This window comes from Heptranchias perlo, unplaced genomic scaffold, assembly GCF_035084215.1.
Source record: "Heptranchias perlo isolate sHepPer1 unplaced genomic scaffold, sHepPer1.hap1 HAP1_SCAFFOLD_695, whole genome shotgun sequence".
Lineage (NCBI taxonomy): Eukaryota > Metazoa > Chordata > Chondrichthyes > Hexanchiformes > Hexanchidae > Heptranchias > Heptranchias perlo.
The window spans coordinates 9,448-31,255 of NW_027139724.1; the positions used below are offsets into that span (position 1 = coordinate 9,448).

At 45.4% G+C, this 21,808-nt stretch overlaps 1 protein-coding gene across 4 annotated transcripts; it reads left to right on the forward strand.

Moving 5' to 3' along the window:
- The first annotated feature begins 4,316 nt into the window (after positions 1-4,316).
- On the forward strand, positions 4,317-19,455 carry LOC137318271 (zinc finger protein 502-like). 4 transcript variants are annotated; one of them, XM_067981202.1, is made up of 2 exons: positions 4,317-4,395; positions 16,407-19,455. In XM_067981202.1, the coding sequence occupies exon 2, from the start codon at positions 16,425-16,427 to the stop codon at positions 17,541-17,543; it is 1,119 nt and encodes a 372-aa protein (XP_067837303.1). In that variant the 5' UTR covers positions 4,317-4,395; positions 16,407-16,424; the 3' UTR covers positions 17,544-19,455. The 4 variants fall into 4 exon arrangements, with proteins under 4 accessions (XP_067837303.1, XP_067837306.1, XP_067837304.1 ...); XM_067981205.1 differs by having other exon boundaries at positions 4,343-4,395; positions 16,492-19,455; XM_067981203.1 differs by having other exon boundaries at positions 4,359-4,427.
- The last annotated feature ends 2,353 nt before the right edge of the window (positions 19,456-21,808 follow it).

A 21,808-nucleotide genomic window follows, 5' to 3' on the forward strand; every position in this document is an offset into this window, starting at 1 on the left:
AACTGCCATGTGCTGCCGAAAATAGGAGAAAAGAAACAGGAGTAGAAGAGGATGAAGGTCAGAGGGAGGGAGAGACAGCAGTGCAGAGAGACCAGCAGAATAGGGAGAAATAGAGAGAAGGAGAAGGAAAACAGATTGATAGAAGGTGAAAGGGCAGGTTGAGAAAGCGGTTAAGAAAGCCTACGGGATCCTGGGCTTTATAAATAGAGGCATAGAGTACAAAAGCAAGGAGGTTATGATGAACCTTTATAAAACACTGGTTCGGCCACAACTGGAGTATTGTGTCCAATTCTGGGCACCGCACTTTAGGAAAGATCTGAAGGCCTTAGAGAGGGTGCAGAAGAGATTTACTAGAATGATTCCAGGGATGAGGGACTTCAGTCACGTGGTTAGACTGGAGAAGCTGAGGTTGTTCTCCTTAGAGCAGAGAAGGTTGAGAGGAGATTTGATAGAGGTATTCAAAATCGTGAAGGGTCTAGACAGAGTAGATAGAGAAAAACTGTTCCCATTGGTGGAAGGGTCAAGAACCAGAGGACATAGATTTAAGGTGATTGGCAAAAGAACCAAAGGAGTCATGAGGAAAAACTTTTTTACAAAGCGAGTGGTTATGATCTGGAATGCACTGCCTGAGGGGGTGGTGGAGGCAGATTCAAATCGTGGCTTTCAAAAAGGAACTGGATAAGCACTTGAAGGGAAAAAATTTGCAGGGCTACGGGGAAAGAGCAGGGGAATGGGACTAGCTGGATTGCTCTTGCAGAGAGCTGGCACGGACTCGATGGGCCGAATGGCCTCCTGTGCTGTAACCTTTCTATGATTCTATGAAAGAGAACGTTGTCAAAATATAGATGACAGGGGAAGAGTCGGCATGTACAGCGTTTCTAGAGTTTGCAGCATTTAGAACTAATGACCAGAACATGGTAATCCCATGGATATGGTAGTGCAGTGGTTATGTTACTGGCCCAGTAATCCAGAATTCAAATCAAGGCAGTTTGAGAATTTGAATTCAGTTTTAGAAAAGCTGGGATCAATAAAAGTTACCATGAAGCTGTCAGATTGTCGTAAAAATACAACTGGTTCACTAATGTCCTTTAGGAAAGGAAACCTGCCATCCTTACCTGGTCTGGCCAATATGTGACTCCAATTCCAGACCATGGTTGACTGTTAACTGCCCTCCGAAATGGCATAGCAAACCACTCAGTTTTATAAAACTGATTCAAGAAGGCACACCACCACCATCACAGGGCAACTACCCTCCGCAAAGATTAAACTCTGATGATGTTTGAGATTTTTTGAAACCGAGTTATAGGAACTGGGAAAGGGCACAAGGCCCAAAGTATCCATTCATTGTTGGTAGACTAATCCTATCAACCGCCTTCTCACCATATCCCTCAACCCCACTTTCCTGCTCTCTATACCCCACAACCCCATCTTTTTAGAGAAACACATCTAATTGTTACTTGAACCCATTTATATATATCCCATTTAAGACGGAAATGAGGAGAAATTTTTTCTCTCAGAGGGTCGTGAGTCTGTGGAACTCCCTTCCCCAGAGAGCAGTGGAGGCAGGGTCATTGAATATTTTTAAATGTAAGGAATCTTACAACACCAGGTTATAGTCCAACAGTTTTATTTAAAAATCACAAACTTTCGGAGGCTTTCTCCTCAACCGGGATCTTGGGTTCATGTCACGCTACACGTAACCCCACCAGCGAAAAAAAGTTATCTGTTTTTAATACAACGGGTCATTCTCTGTCTTTCTCTTCCTTTCGGATGTTTCTCTCTCTCTCTCGGTCTTTTGTTCTAGCCGTTTGTATATTCGGTGGTCCTGTATGTAACATCTCTCTGTCTGAACACTTTGATTGCCTTGACAACGGGCAGTTGGGAAAGATTATCTGTAATCACCAGGTATTGTTCTCTGACTATAAATGCGGTAACCTTCAAGGAATCCCACACTTCATCTGATGAAGGAGAAAGCCTCCGAAAGCTTGTGATTTTCAAATAAAACTGTTGGACTATAACCTGGTGTTGTAAGATTCCTTACATTTGTCAACCCCAGTCCATCACCGGCATCTCCACATCATGAATATTTTGAAGGCTGAGTTAGATAGATTCTTGAGTAGACGGGAAAGTAGGGCTGAGGTCACAATCAGATCAGCCATGATCTTATCAAATGGCAGAGCAGGCTCGAGGGGCCGAATGGCCTACTCCTGCTCTTAATTCATATGTTCGTAACCCCCTTGCAATAAAGGCCAATATGCCATTTGCCTTCTTAATTGCTTGTTATACCTGCATGATAACTTTGTGTTTTTTGTACGAGGACACCCAGATCTCTCTGAACACCGACAATTAATAGTTTCTCATCATTTAAAAAATATTCTGCTTTTCTATTGTTCCTACCTGTTGTCTGTAAACTTTGAAATTGTACTCCCTATGACGATCCGGATTCTTTCCCCTCAGTCTGGTTCAGTAAAAACTGAAGTCGAATACATTTTAAAGTTCATCACAACTTTAATAGCAGGGTTCTTAGTCTGCAGCATTGATTTGGACTCCTGATAGAGTCCCTCTATGCTGGCAGAGCAAGAACAAGAAACATACAGAAATCCACACGTTTTTATACAGATGAATAGGGGTTGGAACATACTTAACGAGGGTCAACACCAATCATAAGCCGGGCATAGGTTGCCATGCGAGGTTACATTATTGCCGGCCAATCATAAATCGTCCATGTGCTGATCATGCTGCTGTTAGACATCAAAGGGGATACTTCCTCACCTTCCAACCTGGAATGTTCTTTCCTGTTCCTTCTGTTCCTTATCTCCCAACTTGGAATGTCTTTCAACTTTGGCTAAGCTCGTTACCTATATTGATCTTCCATAAACAGTGAATTTAAAATAAAATTGCTGGACTATAACTTGGTGTTGTAAAATTGTTTACAATTGTCAACCCCAGTCCATCACCGGCATCTCCACATCATAAACATGGAGACATTCAGACCAGTCCTTGAATCACATCAAAGACTCTACATTGATAAGACAATGCAAACCTGCTGACTACGCAAACATATGGCCCAGCAGGAGGCCAGGCCACCTGTACCAATCTCAGTTACTAACTAATTAACCCTTTCTAACCATTTTGCATTCTGCTTCTTTGCCACGTAGGCATCTTAATATTTTACCGAAAACTGACCACGTAGGGATTCTCACCTATACCTGAGTCTAGATCATTTATATATAACAAGAAAAGTAATGGTCCTAATACCGACTCCTGGGGGAACCCACTGCACGCTTCTCTCCAGTCAGAAAAACATCTGTTCACCACTGCTCTCTGTGTTCTATCCCTATCTACCCAAGTTATCACTGTCCCTTTAATACCTCTATTTACCTCTATTTTCCAAATAAGTCTGTTATGCGGTACTTTATCAAATGTCTTTTGAAAATCCATATATACATCTACTGCACTACCTTCATCAACCCTCACTATTATGAAAGAACTGTCCCTTATTAACCTATGCTTCCCCAAGTGAGAATTAATTTTACCTTGACAATGGTTTCTAGTAGTTTTCCCACCACTGACTGGCCTGTAGTTATCAGGTTTATCCTTCTCCCCTTTTTTGAACAGGGGTGTAACATTTGCAACCCTCCAGTCCTCTGGCACCACTCTCATATCCAAGGAGGATTGAAAAATTGTGGTCAGAGCTTCTGCTATCTCCACCCTAGTCTCTCAGCAACCTAGGATACATCCCATCTGGATTGGGTGACTTGTTAACTTTGAGCGATGCCAACGTATTTAGCACCTCCTTTCTTATCCTATCTAATATCGCTACTACTCCACCCCCCCTGACATTAAATGCATCCTCTTTTGTGAAGACAGAACATTGTTAGCTAAAACTTGCAATGCAGCAACCAATGCAAAGACTGCAAGAAATTGTTTCCTAGCAAACTGAAAGCTTTAGCAAAAATGCTTCTCCCAAAGGTGCTCATCGAGTTTGCCAAAAGCTTCGGCGAATCTGCTTTTGTATCGATATGGATTTCTCTAGACAGGGTGCGTTGTTGAGGAACGGTGGTGGTGGGTGGGGGGGTGAACGAGGGAGAGAGAGTTGAGGCGTTGGGTATATATTTTTTTCTTCTCAGGTAGGTGAATCTGTCCACTTTAAAAGTATTTAATTTGCTGTGAAGAGATTTATGACATCCTGAGATCGTGAAAGGCGCGATATAAATGCACGTCCTTTCTTTTCTTTTTGCGCAAGGTGTCAATGGCGACCCTCCTTACCCAGAGACCATAGCGCGACTGAATCCGTCCTATAGCAGCGATGGTGATCAAGCGCATGCGCAGTGTGCCATGGCACGCTGCCGCTAATCGCCATCACAGGAGTTGAAGCGGGTGGTTCCTGTCCCGGTAAGAGAGAGCGGGGATCCGGGCCTGTCCCGGTAAGAGAGAGCGGGGATCCGGGCCTGTCCCGGTAAGAGAGAGCGGGGATCCGGGCCTGTCCCGGTAAGAGAGAGCGGGGATCCGGGCCTGTCCCGGTAAGAGAGAGCGGGGATCCGGGCCTGTTCTGGGTGAATGGGAAGCTTGAGTTACCTGGGCTTTGAGGCCTGGGTTGTTCGTGCTTGGATTGCCTGCCTGTAGCCCTGGGGTTGACGGTTGTGCTCGGGGATCGGGGTTGACGGAATGTGAAGCCTTTTCTCCCGGTTGTGATTATTCCCCGCCCCGCCCCCGGACAGTCCAATAATTCTTCTTGTTTGATTTGTGTGACTTTGTGGTGACGACTGGTGTTTTAAATAAAGAGAAAATACACAGTCGGCCAGTGAGTCCATCCAGGTGGAGGAACGAGCAGCAGTCTCAACACAGACAACAGGAGCGGGAGCAGGCCATTCGGCCCTTCGGGCCTGCTCCGCCATTCAAAATGATCAGGGCTGATCGTCTAACTCAGTACCCTGTTCCTGCCTTTTCCCCATATCCCTTGATCCCTTTAACATTAAGAAATATATCTATCTCCTTCTTGAATATATTTAATGACTTGGCCTCCACTGCCTTCTGTGATAGAGAATTCCACAGGTTCACCACCCTCCGAGTGAAGAAATTTCTCCTCATCTCGGTTCTAAATGGCATACCCCGTATCCTGAGACTGTGACCCCTGGTTCTGGACTCCCCAGCCATCGGGAACATCCTCCCTGCATCTGGTCTGTCTAGTCCTATTAGAATTTTATATGTTTCGATGAGATCACCTCTCATTCTTCTAAACTCTAGTGAATACAGGCCGAGTCGACCCAATCTCTCCTCATACGTCAGTCCTGCCATCCCAGGAATCAGTCTGGTAAACCTTCGTTGCACTCCCTCCATGGCAAGGACATCCTTCCTCAGATAAGGAGACCAAAACTGCACACAATACTCCAGATGTGGTCTCAACAAGGCCCTGTACAACTGCAATAAGACATCCCTGCTCCTGTACTCAAATCCTCTTGCAATGAAGGCCTACATACCATTCGCCTTCCTAACTGCTTGTTGCACCTGAATGCTCACTTTCAGCGACTGGTGTACAAGGACCTCCCCTTTTCCCAATCTATCACCATTCAGATAATAATCTGCCTTTCTGTTTTTACAACCAAAGTGGATAACCTCACATTTATCCACGTTATACTGCATCTGCCATGTTCTTGCCCACTCACCCAACTTGTCTAAATCACATTGGAGCCTCTTTGCATCCTCCTCACAGCTCACATTCCACCCCAGCTTTGTGTCGTCTGCAAACTTGGAAATGTTACATTTAGTTCGCTCATCCAAATTATTGATATATATTGTGAATAGCTGGGGCCCAAGCACTGATCGCTGCGGTACCCCACTAGTCACTGCCTGCCACCCGGAAAAAGACCCATTTATTCCTACTCTCTGTTTCCTGTCTGTCAACCAATTCTCAATCCATGCCGGTATATTCCCCCCAATCCCATGTGCTTTAATTTTGCACACTAACCTCTTGTGTGGGACCTTATCAAAAGATAAGAATATAAGAAATAGGAGCAGGAGTAGGCCAATCGGCCCCTCGAGCCTGCTCCGCCATTCAATAAGATCATGGCTGATCTGATCCTAACCTCAAATCTAAATTCATGTCCAATTTCCTGCCCGCTCCCCGTAACCCCTAATTCCCTTTACTTCTAGGAAACTGTCTATTTCTGTTTTAAATTTATTTAATGATGTAGCCTTCTGAAAATCCAAATACACCACATCCACTGGTTCTCCCCTGTCTATACTAGTTACATCCTCAAAAAACTCCAGTAGATTTGTTAAGCATGATTTCCCTTTCATAAACCCATGCTGACTTTGTCCAATCGCGTTAATGCCCTCCAAGTGTTCTGTTATCACATCTTTTATAATAGACTCTAGCATTTTCCCCACTACTGATGTTAGGCTAACTGGTCTGTAATTCCCTGTTTTTTCTCCCTCCTTTTTTAAATAGTGGGGTTACATTTGCCACCCTCCAATCTGTAGGAACTGTTCCAGAGTCTATAGAATTTTGGAAGATGATCACCAATGCATCCACTATTTCCAGGGCCACTTCCTTTAGTACTCTGGGATGTAGATTATCAGGCCCTGGGGATTTGTCAGCCTTTAGCCCCATTAATTTCCCTAGCACTATTTTTTACTAATACTGGTTTCCTTCAGTTCCTGCCTCTCACTAGACCCTTGGTTCCCTGACATTTCTGGCAGGTTATTTGTGTCCTCCTTTGTGAAGACAGAACCAAAGTATGTGTTTAATTGTTCTGCCATTTCTTTGTTCCCCATTATAATTTCCCCTATTTCTGACTGCAAGGGATCTACATTTGTCTTCACCAATCTTTTTCTCTTGACATATTTATAGAAGCTTTTATAGTCAGTGTTTATGTTCCGTGCTAGTTTACTCTCATACTCTATTTTTCCCCTCTTAATCAATCTCTTTGTCCTCCTTTGCTGAATTCTGAACTGCTCCCAATCCTCAGGCGTGCTGCTTTTTCTGGCAATTTTATATGTCTCCTCTTTGGATCTAATACTATCCCTAATTTCTTTTGTAAGCTACAGTTGAGCCACCTTTCCTGTTTTATTTTTGTGCCAGACAGGAATGAATAATTGTTGTAATTCCTGCACACGTTCTTTAAATATTAGCCATTGCCTATCCACCGTCATCCCTTTTAGTAAAGTTCCCCAATCTATCATAGGCAACTCGCACCTCATACTTTCGTAATTTCCTTTATTTAGATTCAGGACCCTAGTTTCGGATTCAACTACTTCACTCTCCATCTTAATGAGGAATTCTATCATGTTATGGTCGCTGTTCCCTAAGGGACGCGGCACAACAAGATTGTTAATTAATCTTTTCTCATTGCACAATACCCAGTCTCGGATCGCCTGTTCTCTAGTTGGTTCCTCAACGTATTGGTCTAGAAAACCACGACACACTCCAGGAATTCCTCCCCCACAGTATTATTGCTAGTTTGGTTTGACTAATCTATATGTAGATTAAAGTCACCCATGATTATAGTTGTACCCTTCTTGCATGTGTCTCTAATTCCCTATTTAATACATCTACATCTCCACTACTGTTTGGGGGGCCTATAGACAACCCCCACCAACGTTGATTTCCTCCTTTACTAACAACGCTACCCCACCTCCTTTCCCTTTTTGCCTGTCCTTCCTAAATATTGAATACCCCTGGATGTTCAGTTCTCAGCCTTGGTCACCCTGCAGCCATGTCTCCGTAATCGCAACTATATCATAACCGTTAATATCTATCTGTGCTGTTAATTCATCTTGCTTATTGCGAATGCTCCGCGCATTAAGACACAATGCCTTGTCTTTTTAAGATTGCTAGTCATCTTAATTTTATTTTGCACTATGGCCCTATTTGTTTTTCGCCCTTGTTTTCTCTGCCTTCCACTATTGTTTCTTCCCTTTCTGTCTTTTGTTTCTATCCTTGTTTCCCCCTCCTCTGTCTCCCTGCTCAGGTTCCCATCCCCCTGCCATTCTAGTTCCCCAACAGCACGAGCAAACACTCCTGCGACGACATCGGTCCTGGTCCTGCTCGGGTGTAACCCGTCCCGCTTGTACAGGTCCCACCTTTCCCAGAACCGGTCCCAATGTACCAGGAATCTAAATCCCTCCCTCCTACACCATCCCTGCAGCCACGCATTCATCCAGTCTATTCTCCTGTTATAGAATCATAGAAGTTACAACATGGAAACAGGCCCTTCGGCCCAACATGTCCATGTCGCCCAGTTTATACCACTAAGCTAGTCCCAATTGCCTGCACTTGGCCCATATCCCTCGATACCCATCTTACCCATGTAACTGTCCAAATGCTTTTTAAAAGACAAAATTGTACCCGCCTCTACTACTGCCTCTGGCAGCTCGTTCCAGACACTCACCACCCTTTGAGTGAAAAAATTGCCCCTCTGGACCCTTTTGTATCTCTCCCCTCTCACCTTAAATCTGTGCCCCCTCGTTATAGACTCCCCTACCTTTGGGAAAAGATTTTGACTATCGACCTTATCTATGCCCCTCATTATTTTATAGACTTCTATAAGATCACCCCTTAACCTCCTACTCTCCAGGGAAAAAAGTCCCAGTGTGTCTAACCTCTCCCTGTAAGTCAAACCATCAAGTCCCGGTAGCATCCTAGTAAATCTTTTCTGCACTCTTTCTAGTTTAATAATATCCTTTCTATAATAGGGTGACCAGAACTGTACACAGTACTCCAAGTGTGGCCTCACCAATGCCCTGTACAACTTCAACAAGACATCCCAACTCCTGCATTCAATGTTCTGATCAATGAAACCAAGCATGCTGAATGCCTTCTTCACCACCCTATCCACCTGTGACTCAACTTTCAAGGAGCTATGAACCTGTACTCCTAGATCTCTTTGTTCTATAACTCTCCCCAACGCCCTACCATTAACGTGGCACTAGTAGTAATCCTGAGATCACTACCTTTGAGGTCCTGCTTTTTAATTTATCTCCTAACTCCTTAAATTCACCTTGCAGGACCTCATCCCTTTTTTTTTAACCTATGTTGGTACCGGTATGGACCACTACTACTGGCTGTTCACCCTCCCCCTCCAGAATGCCCTGCAGCCGCTCCGTGACTGCCTCGACCCTAGCACCAGGGAGGCAACATACCATCCTGGGGTCACGTTTGCAGCCGCAGAAACGCCTATCTGTTCACCTTACAATTGAATCCCCTATCAATGTAGCCCTGCCACTCCTCTTCCTCCCCTCCTGTGCAGCAGAGCCACCCGTGGTGCCATGAATTTGGCTCTTGCTGCTTTCCCCTGATAAGCCATCTCCCCCAACAGTATCCAAAGCGATATATCTGTTTGAGAGGGAGATGGCCCCAGGGACTCCTGCTGTACTTGCCTAGTCCTTTTACTCTGCCTGGCTGTCACCCATTTCCTTTCTGACTGCGTAATCTTTACCTGCGGTGTGACCACCTCACTGAACGTGCTATCCACCCATAAAGGATGACACCCGAAACATTAACCTCTTCAGATGCTAATTGAGTTCTGCATTTTCACATTTTCTCTCTCTCTGATTTCCAGCGTTCATGCTTTTTCTTTTTAATCTCTGTTTGGAGTTTTAATCCGTAGAGCACAAATTTTGTCCCTGCACCATATGTAGAGTCCCCTAAGGATCTGTCCTTGCCCTCTTCCTCTACATGCTGGCCCTTGGTGACATCATCCAAGGATATGGGATCAGCTTTCATATGTACGCTGACGAGACCCAGCCCTACCTCTCGATCCTCCACTGTGTCTGTGGTGGCAGACTGCTTGGCCGACATCCAGTCCTGGATGAGCCGTAATTTTCTCCAGTTGAACATAGGGAAATCAAAGTCATCGTCTTCAGCTCCCTCCCTAAACTCCATACCATCACCACCGATTCCATTCTTCTCCCCAGTCACTGTCTCAAGTTGCAGTTCATCGTCACTGGGTCAAAATCCTGGAACTCCCTACCTAACAGCACTGTGGGAGTACCTTCACCACACGGACTGCAGTGGTTCAAGAAGGCAGCTCACCACCACCTTCTCAGGGGCAATTAGGAATGGGCAATAAATGCTGGTCTTGCCAGCGACTCCCACATCCCATGAATGAATAAAAAAAACTCAACTATTTGCAACCTCGACGTTCTATTTGACCCCGAGCTGAGCTTCCGACCACATATCCGCTCCATCACAAAAACTGCCTACTTCCTCCTCCATAACATCGTCATCTCCGCCCCTGCCTCAGCCCATCTGTTGCTGAAACCTTCATCCATGCCATTGTCACCTCAAGATTCGACTATTCCAATGCTCTCCTGATTGGTCTCTCATCCTGCACCCTCCATAAACTTGACCTCATCCAAAACTGCTGCCCGTATCCTATCTCGCAACAAGTCTCACTCACCCATCACCCCATGCTCACTGACCTACGAGGGCTCCTGGTCCCTCATAAGAACATAAGAAATAGGATTAGGCCATCCGGCCTCACCAGCTGCTCCGCCATTCAACAAGATCATGGCTGATCTACCTCAACACCATTTTCCTGCACTGTCCCCATATCCTTTGATGCCTTTAATATCTAGAAATCTATCAATCTCTGTTTCGAATGTACTCAATGACTGAGCCTCCACAGCCCTCTGGGGTAGAGAATTCCAAAGATTCACCACCCTCTGAGTGAAGAAATTTCTCATCTCAGTCCTAAATGGCCTACCCCTTATTCTGAGACTGTGACCCCTGGTTCTAGACTCCCCAGCCCAGGGAAACATCCTCACTGCATCTATCCTGTCGAGCCCTGTAAGACTTTTGTGTGTTTCAATGAGATCACCTCTCATTCTTCTAAACTCTAGAGAATACAGGCCTAGTCTACTCAATCTCTCCTCATGACAATCCCGCCATCCCAGGAATCAGTCTGGTGGACCTTCGTTGCACTCCCTCTATGGCAAGTATATCCTTTCTTAGGTAAGGAGACCAAAATTGTACACAATACTCCAGGTGCAGTCTCACCAAGGCCCTGTATAATTTCAGTAAGACATCTTCACTCCTGTACTCAAATCCTCTTGTAATAAAGGCCAACATACCATTTGCCTTCCTAATTGCTCGCTGCACCTGCATGTTTGCTTTCAGTGACTCATGTACAAGGACACCCAGGTCCCTTTGAACATCAACATTTCCCAATCTCTCACCATTTAAAAAATACTCTGCATTTCTGTTTTTCCTACCAAAGTGGATAACTTCACATTTTTCCACATTATATTCCATTTACCATGTTCTCGCTCACTCACTTAGCTTCTATATTCCCTTTAGGCCTCTCTGCATCCTCCTCACAACTCACGTTCCCACCTAGCTTTGTGTCATCAGCAAACTTGGAAATATTACATTTGGTCCCCTCATCCAAATCATTGATATAGATTGTGAATAGCTGGGCCCAAGCACCGATCGCTGCGGTACCCCACTAGTCACAGTCTGCCAACCTGAAAAAGACCCATTTATTCCTACTCTCTGTTTCCTGTCTGTTAACCAATTCTCAATCCATGCCAGTATATTCCCCCCAATTCCATGTGCTCTAACTTTGTTCACCAACCTCCTGTGTGGGACCTTATCAAAAGCCTTCTGAAAATCCAAATGCACCACATCCACTGGTTCCCCCTTATCTATTCTACTAGTTACATCCTCAAAGAACTCCAATAGGTTTGTCAAACATGATTTCCCTTTCATAAATCCATGTTGACTCTGCCAAATCCTATTATTAATTTTTAAGTGTCCTGTTATCACATCCTTTATAATAGATTCTAGCATTTTCCCGACTACTAATGTCAGGCTAACAGGTCTGTAGTTCCCTGTTTTCTCTCTCCCTCCTTTCTTAAATAGTGGGGTTACATTTTCTATCCTCCAATCTGCAGGAACCTTTCCAGAATCTATAGAATTTGGGAAGATGACAACTAATGCATTCACTATCTCTATAGCCACCTCTTTCAAAAACCTGTGATGTAGATCATCAGGTCCTTGGGATTTATCGACTTTCAGTCCCATTAATTTCTCTAGTACTTTTTTTTTACAAATACTAATTTCTCAGTATCACAAATTCAAGATGATCATCCTTGTGTTTAAATCCAATAATGGCCTTCCCCCTTCCTATCTCTCTAACCTCTTCAAGTGCTACAACCCTCCGCAAACACTGCATTCTTTCAAATCTGGCCTCTTGTGCATCCTGCACTCGCTTCACCCCACCATTGGCAGCCATGCCTTCAGCCGTCGAGGCCTTAAACTCTGGAATTCCCTCCCTAAACCTCTCTGCCTTTCTCTCTCTCTCCTTTAAGACTCCGAAAACCCACCTTTTCACCTCGCCCCTAATATCTCTCCTCTGGCTTGGCGTCAATTTTTGTCTGATTACACTTCTGTGAAGTGCCGTGGGACATTTTTCTACGTTAGAGGCGCTGTATCAATGCAAGTTGATGTAACCCTAAGCATGCATTCGTTGCTTGATGTGTCCTATACGAACATACAAATTAAGAGCAGGAGTAGACCATTTGGCCCCTCGAGCCTGCTCTGCCATTTGATAAGATCATGGCTGATCTGACCTCAACCCTACTTTCCTGTCTACCTACTATAACCTTTGACTCTCTTGTCAATCAGGAATCTATCTACCTCGGCCTTAAAAATATTCAGTGACCCTGCCTCCACCGCTCTCTGGGGAAGGGAGTTCCACAGACTCACGACCCTCTGAGAGAAAAAATTTCTCCTCATCTCCGTCTTGAATGCGAGACCCCTTATTTTTAAACTGTGCCCCCTAGTTCTCGTCGCTCCCATGAGGGGAAACATCCCCTCATCATCTACCCCTTCAAGTCCCCTCAGGATCTTATATGTTTCAATAAGATCACCTCTTGTTCTTCTAAACTCCAGTGTATACAGGCCCAACTTATCCAACCTTTTTTTTAATGGTTCATGGGATGTGGGCGTCGCTGGTGAGGCCAGCATTTATTGCCCATCCCTAATTGCCCTTGAGAAGGTGGTGGTGAGCTGCCTTCTTGAACCCCTGCAGTCCGTGAGGTGAAGGTTCTCCCACAGTGCTGTTAGGAAGTGAGTTCCAGGATTTTGACCCAGCGACGATGAAGGAACGGCGATATACTTCCAAGTCAGGATGGTGTGTGACTTGGAGGGGAACGTGCAGGTGGTGTTGTTCCCATGTGCCTGCTGCCCTTGTCCTTTTAGAGTCATAGAGAGTCATAGAGTCATACAGCACGGATAGAGGCCCTTCGGCCCATCGTGTCCGCGCCGGCCATCAGCCCTGTCTACTCTAATCCCATATTCCAGCATTTGGTCCGTAGCCTTGTATGCTATGGCATTTCAAGTGCTCATCCAAATGCTTCTTGAATGTTGTGAGGGTTCCTGCCTCCACAACCCTTTCAGGCAGTGAGTTCCAGACTCCAACCACCCTCTGGGTGAAAAAGTTCTTTCTCAAATCCCCTCTAAACCTCCCGCCTTTTACCTTGAATCTATGTCCCCTTGTTATAGAACCCTCAATGAAGGGAAAAAGCTCCTTAGTATCCATCCTATCTGTGCCCCTCATAATTTTGTACACCTCAATCATGTCCCCCCTCAGCCTCCTCTGCTCCAAGGAAAACAAACCCAATCTTCCCAGTCTCTCTTCATAGCTGAAGCGCTCCAGCCCTGGGAACATCCTGGTGAATCTCCTCTGCACCCTCTCCAAAGCGATCACATCCTTCCTGTAGTGTGGCGACCAGAACTGCACACAGTACTCCAGCTGTGGCCTAACCAGTGTTTTATACAGCTCCATCATAACCTCCTTGCTCTTATATTCTATGCCTCGGCTAATAAAGGCAAGTATCCCATATGCCTTCTTTACCACCTTATCTACCTGTTCCGCCGCCTTCAGGGATCTGTGAACTTGCACACCAAGATCCCTCTGACCCTCTGTCTTGCCTAGGGTCCTCCCATTCATTGTGTATTCCCTTGCCTTGTTAGTCCCTCCAAAGTGCATCACCTCGCACTTTTCCGGGTTAAATTCCATTTGCCACTGTTCCGCCCATCTGACCAACCCATCTATATCGTCCTGCAGACTGAGGCTATCCTCCTCACTATTTACCACCCTACCAATCTTTGTATCATCAGCGAACTTACTGATCATACCTTTTACATTCATATCCAAGTCATTAATGTAGACCACAAACAGCAAGGGACCCAGCACCGATCCCTGTGGTACCCCACTGGCCACAGGCTTCCAGTCACAAAAACAACCTTCGACCATCACCCTCTGCCTTCTGCCACTAAGCCAGTTTTGTATCCAAAGTGCCAAGGCACCCTGGATTCCATGGGCTCTTTTAGGTGGTAGAGGTCGCGGGTTTGGGAGGTGCTGTCGAAGAAGCCTTGGCGCGTTGCTGCAGTGCATCCTGTGGATGGTACACACTGCAGCCACAGTGCGCCAGTGGTGAAGGGAGTGAATGTTTAGGGTGGTGGATGGGATGCCAATCAAGCGGGCTGCTTTGTCCTGGATGGTGTCGAGCTTCTTGAGTGTTGTTGGAGCTGCACTCATCCAGGCAAGTGGAGACTATTCCATCACACTTCCTCATAAGATAACCTCCTCATCCCAGGATGTCCCATTTTGAACAGAGTTGTAATGTTTGCCACTCTCCAGTGCTTTGAGTTTTGCTAATAAATTTTGAAAAATCATGGTTCAGCCTTCCACCATCTCCTAACTAATCTCCTTCAGTGTTCTGGATACTTAGATTAATTTTTAGTGCTCTCAGCCCCTTAGAAAGCATTTCCTCATGAATGCATATATCTATTAATTCCATTGATACTTCCTCATTCATAACCCTTTGTGGACTTCCTTCATGTGCCTATAAATACCAAAGCAAAGTATTCATTAAACAACTCTAGCATTTCCTTATTTACCATAATAACATCACTATGCTCATTTTGAGTGGCTGCACCTGTTCCTTAATGATTCTCTTTTCTCCTAAGATCTTTCTAAAAAGTGTTGCTATTTCCATTCACAATTTCTGCATTTTTTTTTCATACACAGAAGAAAGACTTAAATATATGTAGACACTTTATCACATCTCTCCAAAATGTTTCCAAGCCTTTCACATACAATGCATTCCTTTGAAGGGTAGTTATTTGTATTGTAGGCAAACACGGTTTGTACACCAGGTTTGAACAAACAGCAATGAGATGAATGAGCAGTTAATCTGTTTTTTTGCAGTTGGTTGAGGGAGAAAAGCTGCCAGCTCACTGGGAGAACTCCCTACTATTCATAGTGACATGGGATGCTTGATGTCCACTTGAACCAGCAAAACAGGCTGGGCCTTAGTTTTATGTCTCATCTGAAGAATGGCAGCTCCGACAATGCAGCACTCTCTCAGTACTGATCCTCCGACAATGCAGCACTCTCTCAGTACTGCCCCTCCGACAATGCAGCACTCTCTCAGTACTGCCCCTCCGACAATGCAGCACTCTCTCAGTACTGCCCCTCCGACAATGCAGCACTCTCTCAGCACTGATCCTCCGACAATGCAGCACTCTCTCAGTACTGCCCCTCCGACAATGCAGCACTCTCTCAGTACTGCCCCTCCGACAGTGCAGCACTCTCTCAGTACTGCCCCTCCGACAGTGCAGCACTCTCTCAGTACTGCCCCTCCGACAATGCAGCACTCTCTCAGTACTGCCCCTCCGACAGTGCAGCACTCTCTCACTACTGATCCTCCGACAATGCAGCACTCTCTCAGTACTGATCCTCCGACAATGCAGCACTCTCTCAGTACTGATCCTCCGACAATGCAGCACTCTCAGTACTGCCCCTCCGACAGTGCAGCACTCTCTCAGTACTGCCCCTCCGACAGTGCAGCACTCTCTCACTACTGATCCTCCGACAGTGCAGCACTCTCTCAGCACTGATCCTCCGACAGTGCAGCGCACTCTTACTACTGATCCTCCGACAATGCAGCACTCTCTCACTACTGATCCTCCGACAGTGCAGCGCACTCTCACTACTGATCCTCCGACAGTGCAACGCTCCCTCAGTACTGCACTGGAATGTCAGCCCAGATTATGCTCGAGTTGGAGTGGTGATTGACTCAAAGATTACAGTACTATGAACAGAGTCAAGCTGAAATAGTCTATTGGGGGAAAAATGTCATGTAATCAAACTTTAACTCCAAATCGCAATAAAAACATAAAAATTTAGGGAAGAAAAAAAATCCTGTTTCAGAACTCGACTCATTAGTTTCCATAATTTCCCAACCTAACCTGTGAACTGATCCCTACCAATACATTATTGAAATGTGACATCAGTAAATGTCACTAAATTGTAAAGATTCACAAGCAGGTGATGTTTATTGAAGAATGTCATCTTTTATCATTAGGTTTCTCATAGATAATTTGATTGCAGGAAGCAAGAGGAATCAAAATGGAAATGTCAAATCAAACTGTTTGCTATAAAGAAGACCTCCCTGAATATGTTTCTGTGTCCTCAGAGGTGTGGGGAACTGATGCTATGCGTGGGAGAGAAGAGCGATACACCTGCTCCACATGTGGAATGAGCTTCTGTTTCCCTTCCCAGCTGGAAAAGCACCAGCGTATCCACACCGGAGAAAGACCCTTTGAATGTTGTATATGTGGCAAGAGCTTCAGTCAAATCACTCACCTCAAAACACACCAGCGGATCCATACTGGAGAGAGACCCTATAAATGCACTATGTGCGCAAAGGGATTTATTAATTCCAGCCTCTTGACAGAACACGAGCACATTCACACTGGAGAGAGACCCTATAAATGTTCGGTTTGTGAAAAGGGATTCCTGAACACCAGCAGCCTTACACGGCATCAGCACATTCACTCTGGGGAGAGACCCTATAAATGTACAATATGTGGTAAAGGATTCATTACCTCTAGTAGTCTAACAGACCATCAACGCATCCACACTGGAGAGAGACCCTATAAATGTACCTTGTGTGGGAAGGACTTCAAGACTATATCGAATCTTGCAACCCATCGACGTACTCATACTGAAGAAAGGCCCTATAAATGTTCTGTGTGTGAGATGGCATTTAACCAGTCCTCTGACTTAGTGAAACATCAGCGAATTCATACTGGAGAGAGACCATTTAAATGTACAGTGTGTGGAAAAGGATTCATCCAGAACAGTGATCTGACTGTACATCAGCGTATTCACACTGGAGAGAGACCTTATAAATGCACTGTATGTGGCAAGGGATTTACTCAGTCCAGTGATCTGACTGTACATCAACGGATTCACACTGAAGAGAGACCCTTCAAATGTATTGTATGTGGAAAAGGATTTACTCAGTCCAGTGACCTGAATAGACATCATCGCATTCACATGGCTGATAGACTCTTTAAATGTACTGCATGTGGAAAAGGATTTAGGAACTCTAGTGAGCTGGAACAGCATCTGTGTCTTCACACTGGGGACAGACTGTTCATATGTACAGTCTGTGGGAGGGGATTTATTAACTTCAGCATACTGACTGACCATCAACGCCTCCACACAACAACAGTGAGCTGATCATTTACTCCTTTCCAGCTGTTGCAGCTTTGCAGAGAGACCTTACAACTGTCCCCTTATCACAAAAACATCTGTTCAAAGATACCTGTCAATTATTTTTGTTGCCAAAAATTGTAATATAACAACCATGCTGTCAGCACTTAAATGTTGCCAGAATTGTTTCTGAAAGTGTCCTTATCCCATAGGTAATCCAAGCAACAAAGGTTAGAGAAGAATAACAGAATGTGTTAAATGCCTTTAAAGGTAAAATCTTTTCCTCTAATTTTCTCCCTGTTCCTAAGGGCTCTGATTCTTGATTCACAAGGGTGGGGTACTGCCCAGTAGCTTGCCCGAGTGACCATTCTTATCATGTGACCTCGGACAGTGAGTGACCATTCTTACCATGTGACCTCGGACGGTGAGTGACCATTCTTACCATGTGACCTCGGACGGTGAGTGACCATTCTTACCGAGTGACTGTGGACAGTGAATTGCCCAGGTATGTCCTGTCCACAAAAAGCAGGACAAAACCAATCCGGCCAATTACCGCCCCATCAGTCTACTCAGTCATCAGCAAAGTGATGGAAGGTGTCGTCGACAGTGCTATCAAGCGGCACTTACTCACCAATAACCTGCTCACCGATGCTCAGTTTGGGTTCCACCAGGACCACTCGGCTCCAGACCTCATTACAGCCTGGGTCCAAACATGGACAAAAGAGCTGAATTCCAGAAGTGAGGTGAGAGTGACTGCCCTTGACATCAAGACAGCATTTGACCGAGTGTGGCACCAAAGAGCCCTAGTAAAATTGAAATCAATGGGAATCAGGGGGAAAACTCTCCAGTGGCTAGAGTCATACCTAGCACAAAGGAAGATGGTAGTGGTTGTTGGAGGCCAATCATCTCAGCCCCAGGACATTGCTGCAGGAGTTACTCAAGGCAGTGTCCTAGGCCCAACCATCTTCAGTTGCTTCATCAATGACTTTCCCTCCATCATAAGGTCAGAAATGGGGACGTTCCCAGATGATTGCACAGCGTTCAGTTCCATTCGCAACCCCTCAGATAATGAACCAGTCCGAGCCCGCATGCAGCAAGACCTGGACAACATCCAGGCTTGGGCTCATAAGTGGCAAGTAACATTCGCGCCAGACAAGTGCCAGGCAATGACCATCTCCAACAAGAGATAGTCCAACCACCTCCCCTTGACATTCAACAGCATTACCATCGCCGAATCCCCCACCATCAACATCCTGGGGGGTCACCATTGACCAGAAACTTAACTGGACCAGCCATATAAATACTGTGGCTACAAGAGCAGGTCAGAGGCTGGGTATTCTGCGGCGAGCGATTCACCTCCTGACTCTCCAAAGCCTTTCCACCATCCACAAGGCACAAGTCAGGAGTGTGATGGAATACTCTCCACTTGCCTGGATGAGTGCAGCTCCAACAACACTCAAGAAGCTCGACACCATCCAGGACAAAGCAGCCCGCTTGATTGGCACCCCATCCACCACCCTAAACATTCACTCCCTTCACCACCGGCGCACTGTGGCTGCAGTGTGTACCATCCACAGGATGCACTGCAGCAACTTGCCAAGGCTTCTTCGACAGCACCTCCCAAACCCGCGACCTCTACCACCTAGAAGGACAAGAGCAACAGGTACATGGGAACAACACCACCTGCACGTTCCCCTCCAAGTCACACACCATCCTGACTTGGAAATATATCGCCGTTCCTTCATCGTCGCTGGGTCAAAATCCTGGAACTCCCTTCCTGACAGCACTGTGGGAGAACCTTCACCACACGGACTGCAGCGGTTCAAGAAGGTGGCTCACCACCACCTTCTCAAGGGCAATTAGGGATGGGCAATAAATGCTGGCCTCACCAGCGACGCCCATATCCCATGAACGAATAAAAAAAAACATTCTTACCGTGGACAGTGAGTGACCATTCTTACCGTGTGACCCTAGACAGCGAGTGACCATTCTTACCGAGTGAGGCGAGACAGTGAGTGATAACAAGCTGTTCGACGAGAGGTGCACCTTAGCCACACTCAGACCTGCCCTCACCCAGTATTCACATGTGAATATTTTGTGTCAGGTGTTGCTAGATAGGAATCAGGAACAGCAACCCGAGCTGCTTTTTCCCCCTGCTGACCCCTACTATACCCTGGCTGAGATGAACTAACTCAGCACAGACCAGATATTTGACCTGGAAGCTTGGTCATCTGTATGGACAGTTCATTTACCAATGGAATTTTTTAATATCTTAATGGATGTCTGTATTGGTAACTGTATAGTACTATAGGTTGTGATTCGTAGACTGGAATGTGAGTATAGGTGTTGTTTAAATCCAATTCAGCAAACTTTTCATTGTAATATTTTAAATTAGTTTTACAGTCACAAATAAGTAGAATCATAGAAGTTTACAACATGGAAACAGGCCCTTCGGCCCAACATGTCCATGTCGCCCAGTTTATACCACTAAGCTAGTCCCAATTGCCTGCACTTGGCCCATATCCCTCTATACCCATCTTACCCATGTAACTGTCCAAATGCTTTTTAAAAGACAAAATTGTACCCGCCTCTACAACTGCCTCTGGCAGCTCGTTCCAGACACTCACCACCCTTTGAGTGAAAAAATTGCCCCTCTGGACCCTTTTGTATCTCTCCCCTCTCACCTTAAATCTATGCCCCCTCGTTATAGACTCCCCTACCTTTGGGAAAAGATTTTGACTATCTACCTTATCTATGCCCCTCATTATTTTATAGACTTCTATAAGATCACCCCGAAACCTCCTACTCTCCAGGGAAAAAAGTCTCAGCCTATCCAACCTCTCCCTATAAGTCAAACCATCAAGTCCTGGTAGCATCCTAGTAAATCTTTTCTGCACTCTTTCTAGTTTAATAATATCCTTTCTATAATAGGGTGACCAGAACTGTACACAGTATTCCAAGTGTGGCCGAACTGATGTCTTGTACAACTTCAACAAGACATCCCAACTCCTGTATTCAATGTTCTGACCAATGAAACCAAGCATGCTGAATGCCTTCTTCACCACCCTATCCACCTGTGACTCCAGGTTCATAGCTCCTTGAAAGTGTACTCCTAGATCTCTTTGTTCTATAACTCTCCCCAACGCCCTACCATTAACAGAGTAGGTCCTGGCCCGATTTGATCTACCAAAATGCATCACCTCACATTTATCGAAATTAAACTCCATCTGCCATTCATCGGCACACTGGCCCAATTTATCAAGATCCCGTTGCAATCCTAGATAACCTTCTTCACTGTCCACAATGCCACCAATCTTGGTGTCATCTGCAAACTTACTAACCATGCCACCTAAATTCTCATCCAAATCATTAATATAAATAACAAATAACAGCGGACCCAGCACCGATCCCTGAGGCACACCGCTGGTCACAGGCCTCCAGTTTGAAAAACAACCCTCTGCAACCACCCTCTGTCTTCTGCCGTCAATCCAATTTTGTATCCAATTGGCTACCTCACCTTGGATCCCGTGAGATTTAACCTTATGTAACAACCTACCATGCGGTACCTTGTCAAAGGCTTTGCTAAAGTCCATGTAGACCACGTCTATCTTCTTGGTTACCCCTTCAAAAAACTCAATCAAATTTGTGAGACATGATTTTCCTCTCACAAAACCATGCTGACTGTTCCTAATCAGTCCCTGCCTCTCCAAATGCCTGTAGATCCTGTCTCTCAGAATACCCTCTAACAACTTACCCACTACAGATGTCAGGCTCACCGGTCTGTAGTTCCCAGGCTTTTCCCTGCCGCCCTTCATAAACAAAGACACAACATTTGCTACCCTCCAATCTTCAGGCACCTCACCTGTAGCTGTCGATGATTGAAATATCTCTGCTAGGGGACCCGCAATTTCCTCCCAAACCTCCCATAACGTCCTGGGATACATTTCATCAGGTCCCGGAGATTTATCTACCTTGATGCGCATTAAGACTTCCAGCACCTCCCTCTCTGTAATATGTGCACTCCTCAAGACATCACTATTTATTTCCCCAAGTTCCCTAACATCCATGCCTTTCTCAACCGTAAATACCGATGTGAAATATTCATTCAGGATCTCACCCATCTCTTGTGGTTCCGCACATAGATGACCTTGTTGATCCTTAAGAGGCTCTACTCTCTCCCTAGTTATTCTTTTGCCCTTTATGTATTTGTAGAAGTTCTTTGGATTCTCCTTTGCCTTATCTGCCAAAGCAATCTCATGTCCCCTTTTTGCCCTCCTGATTTCTCTCTTAAC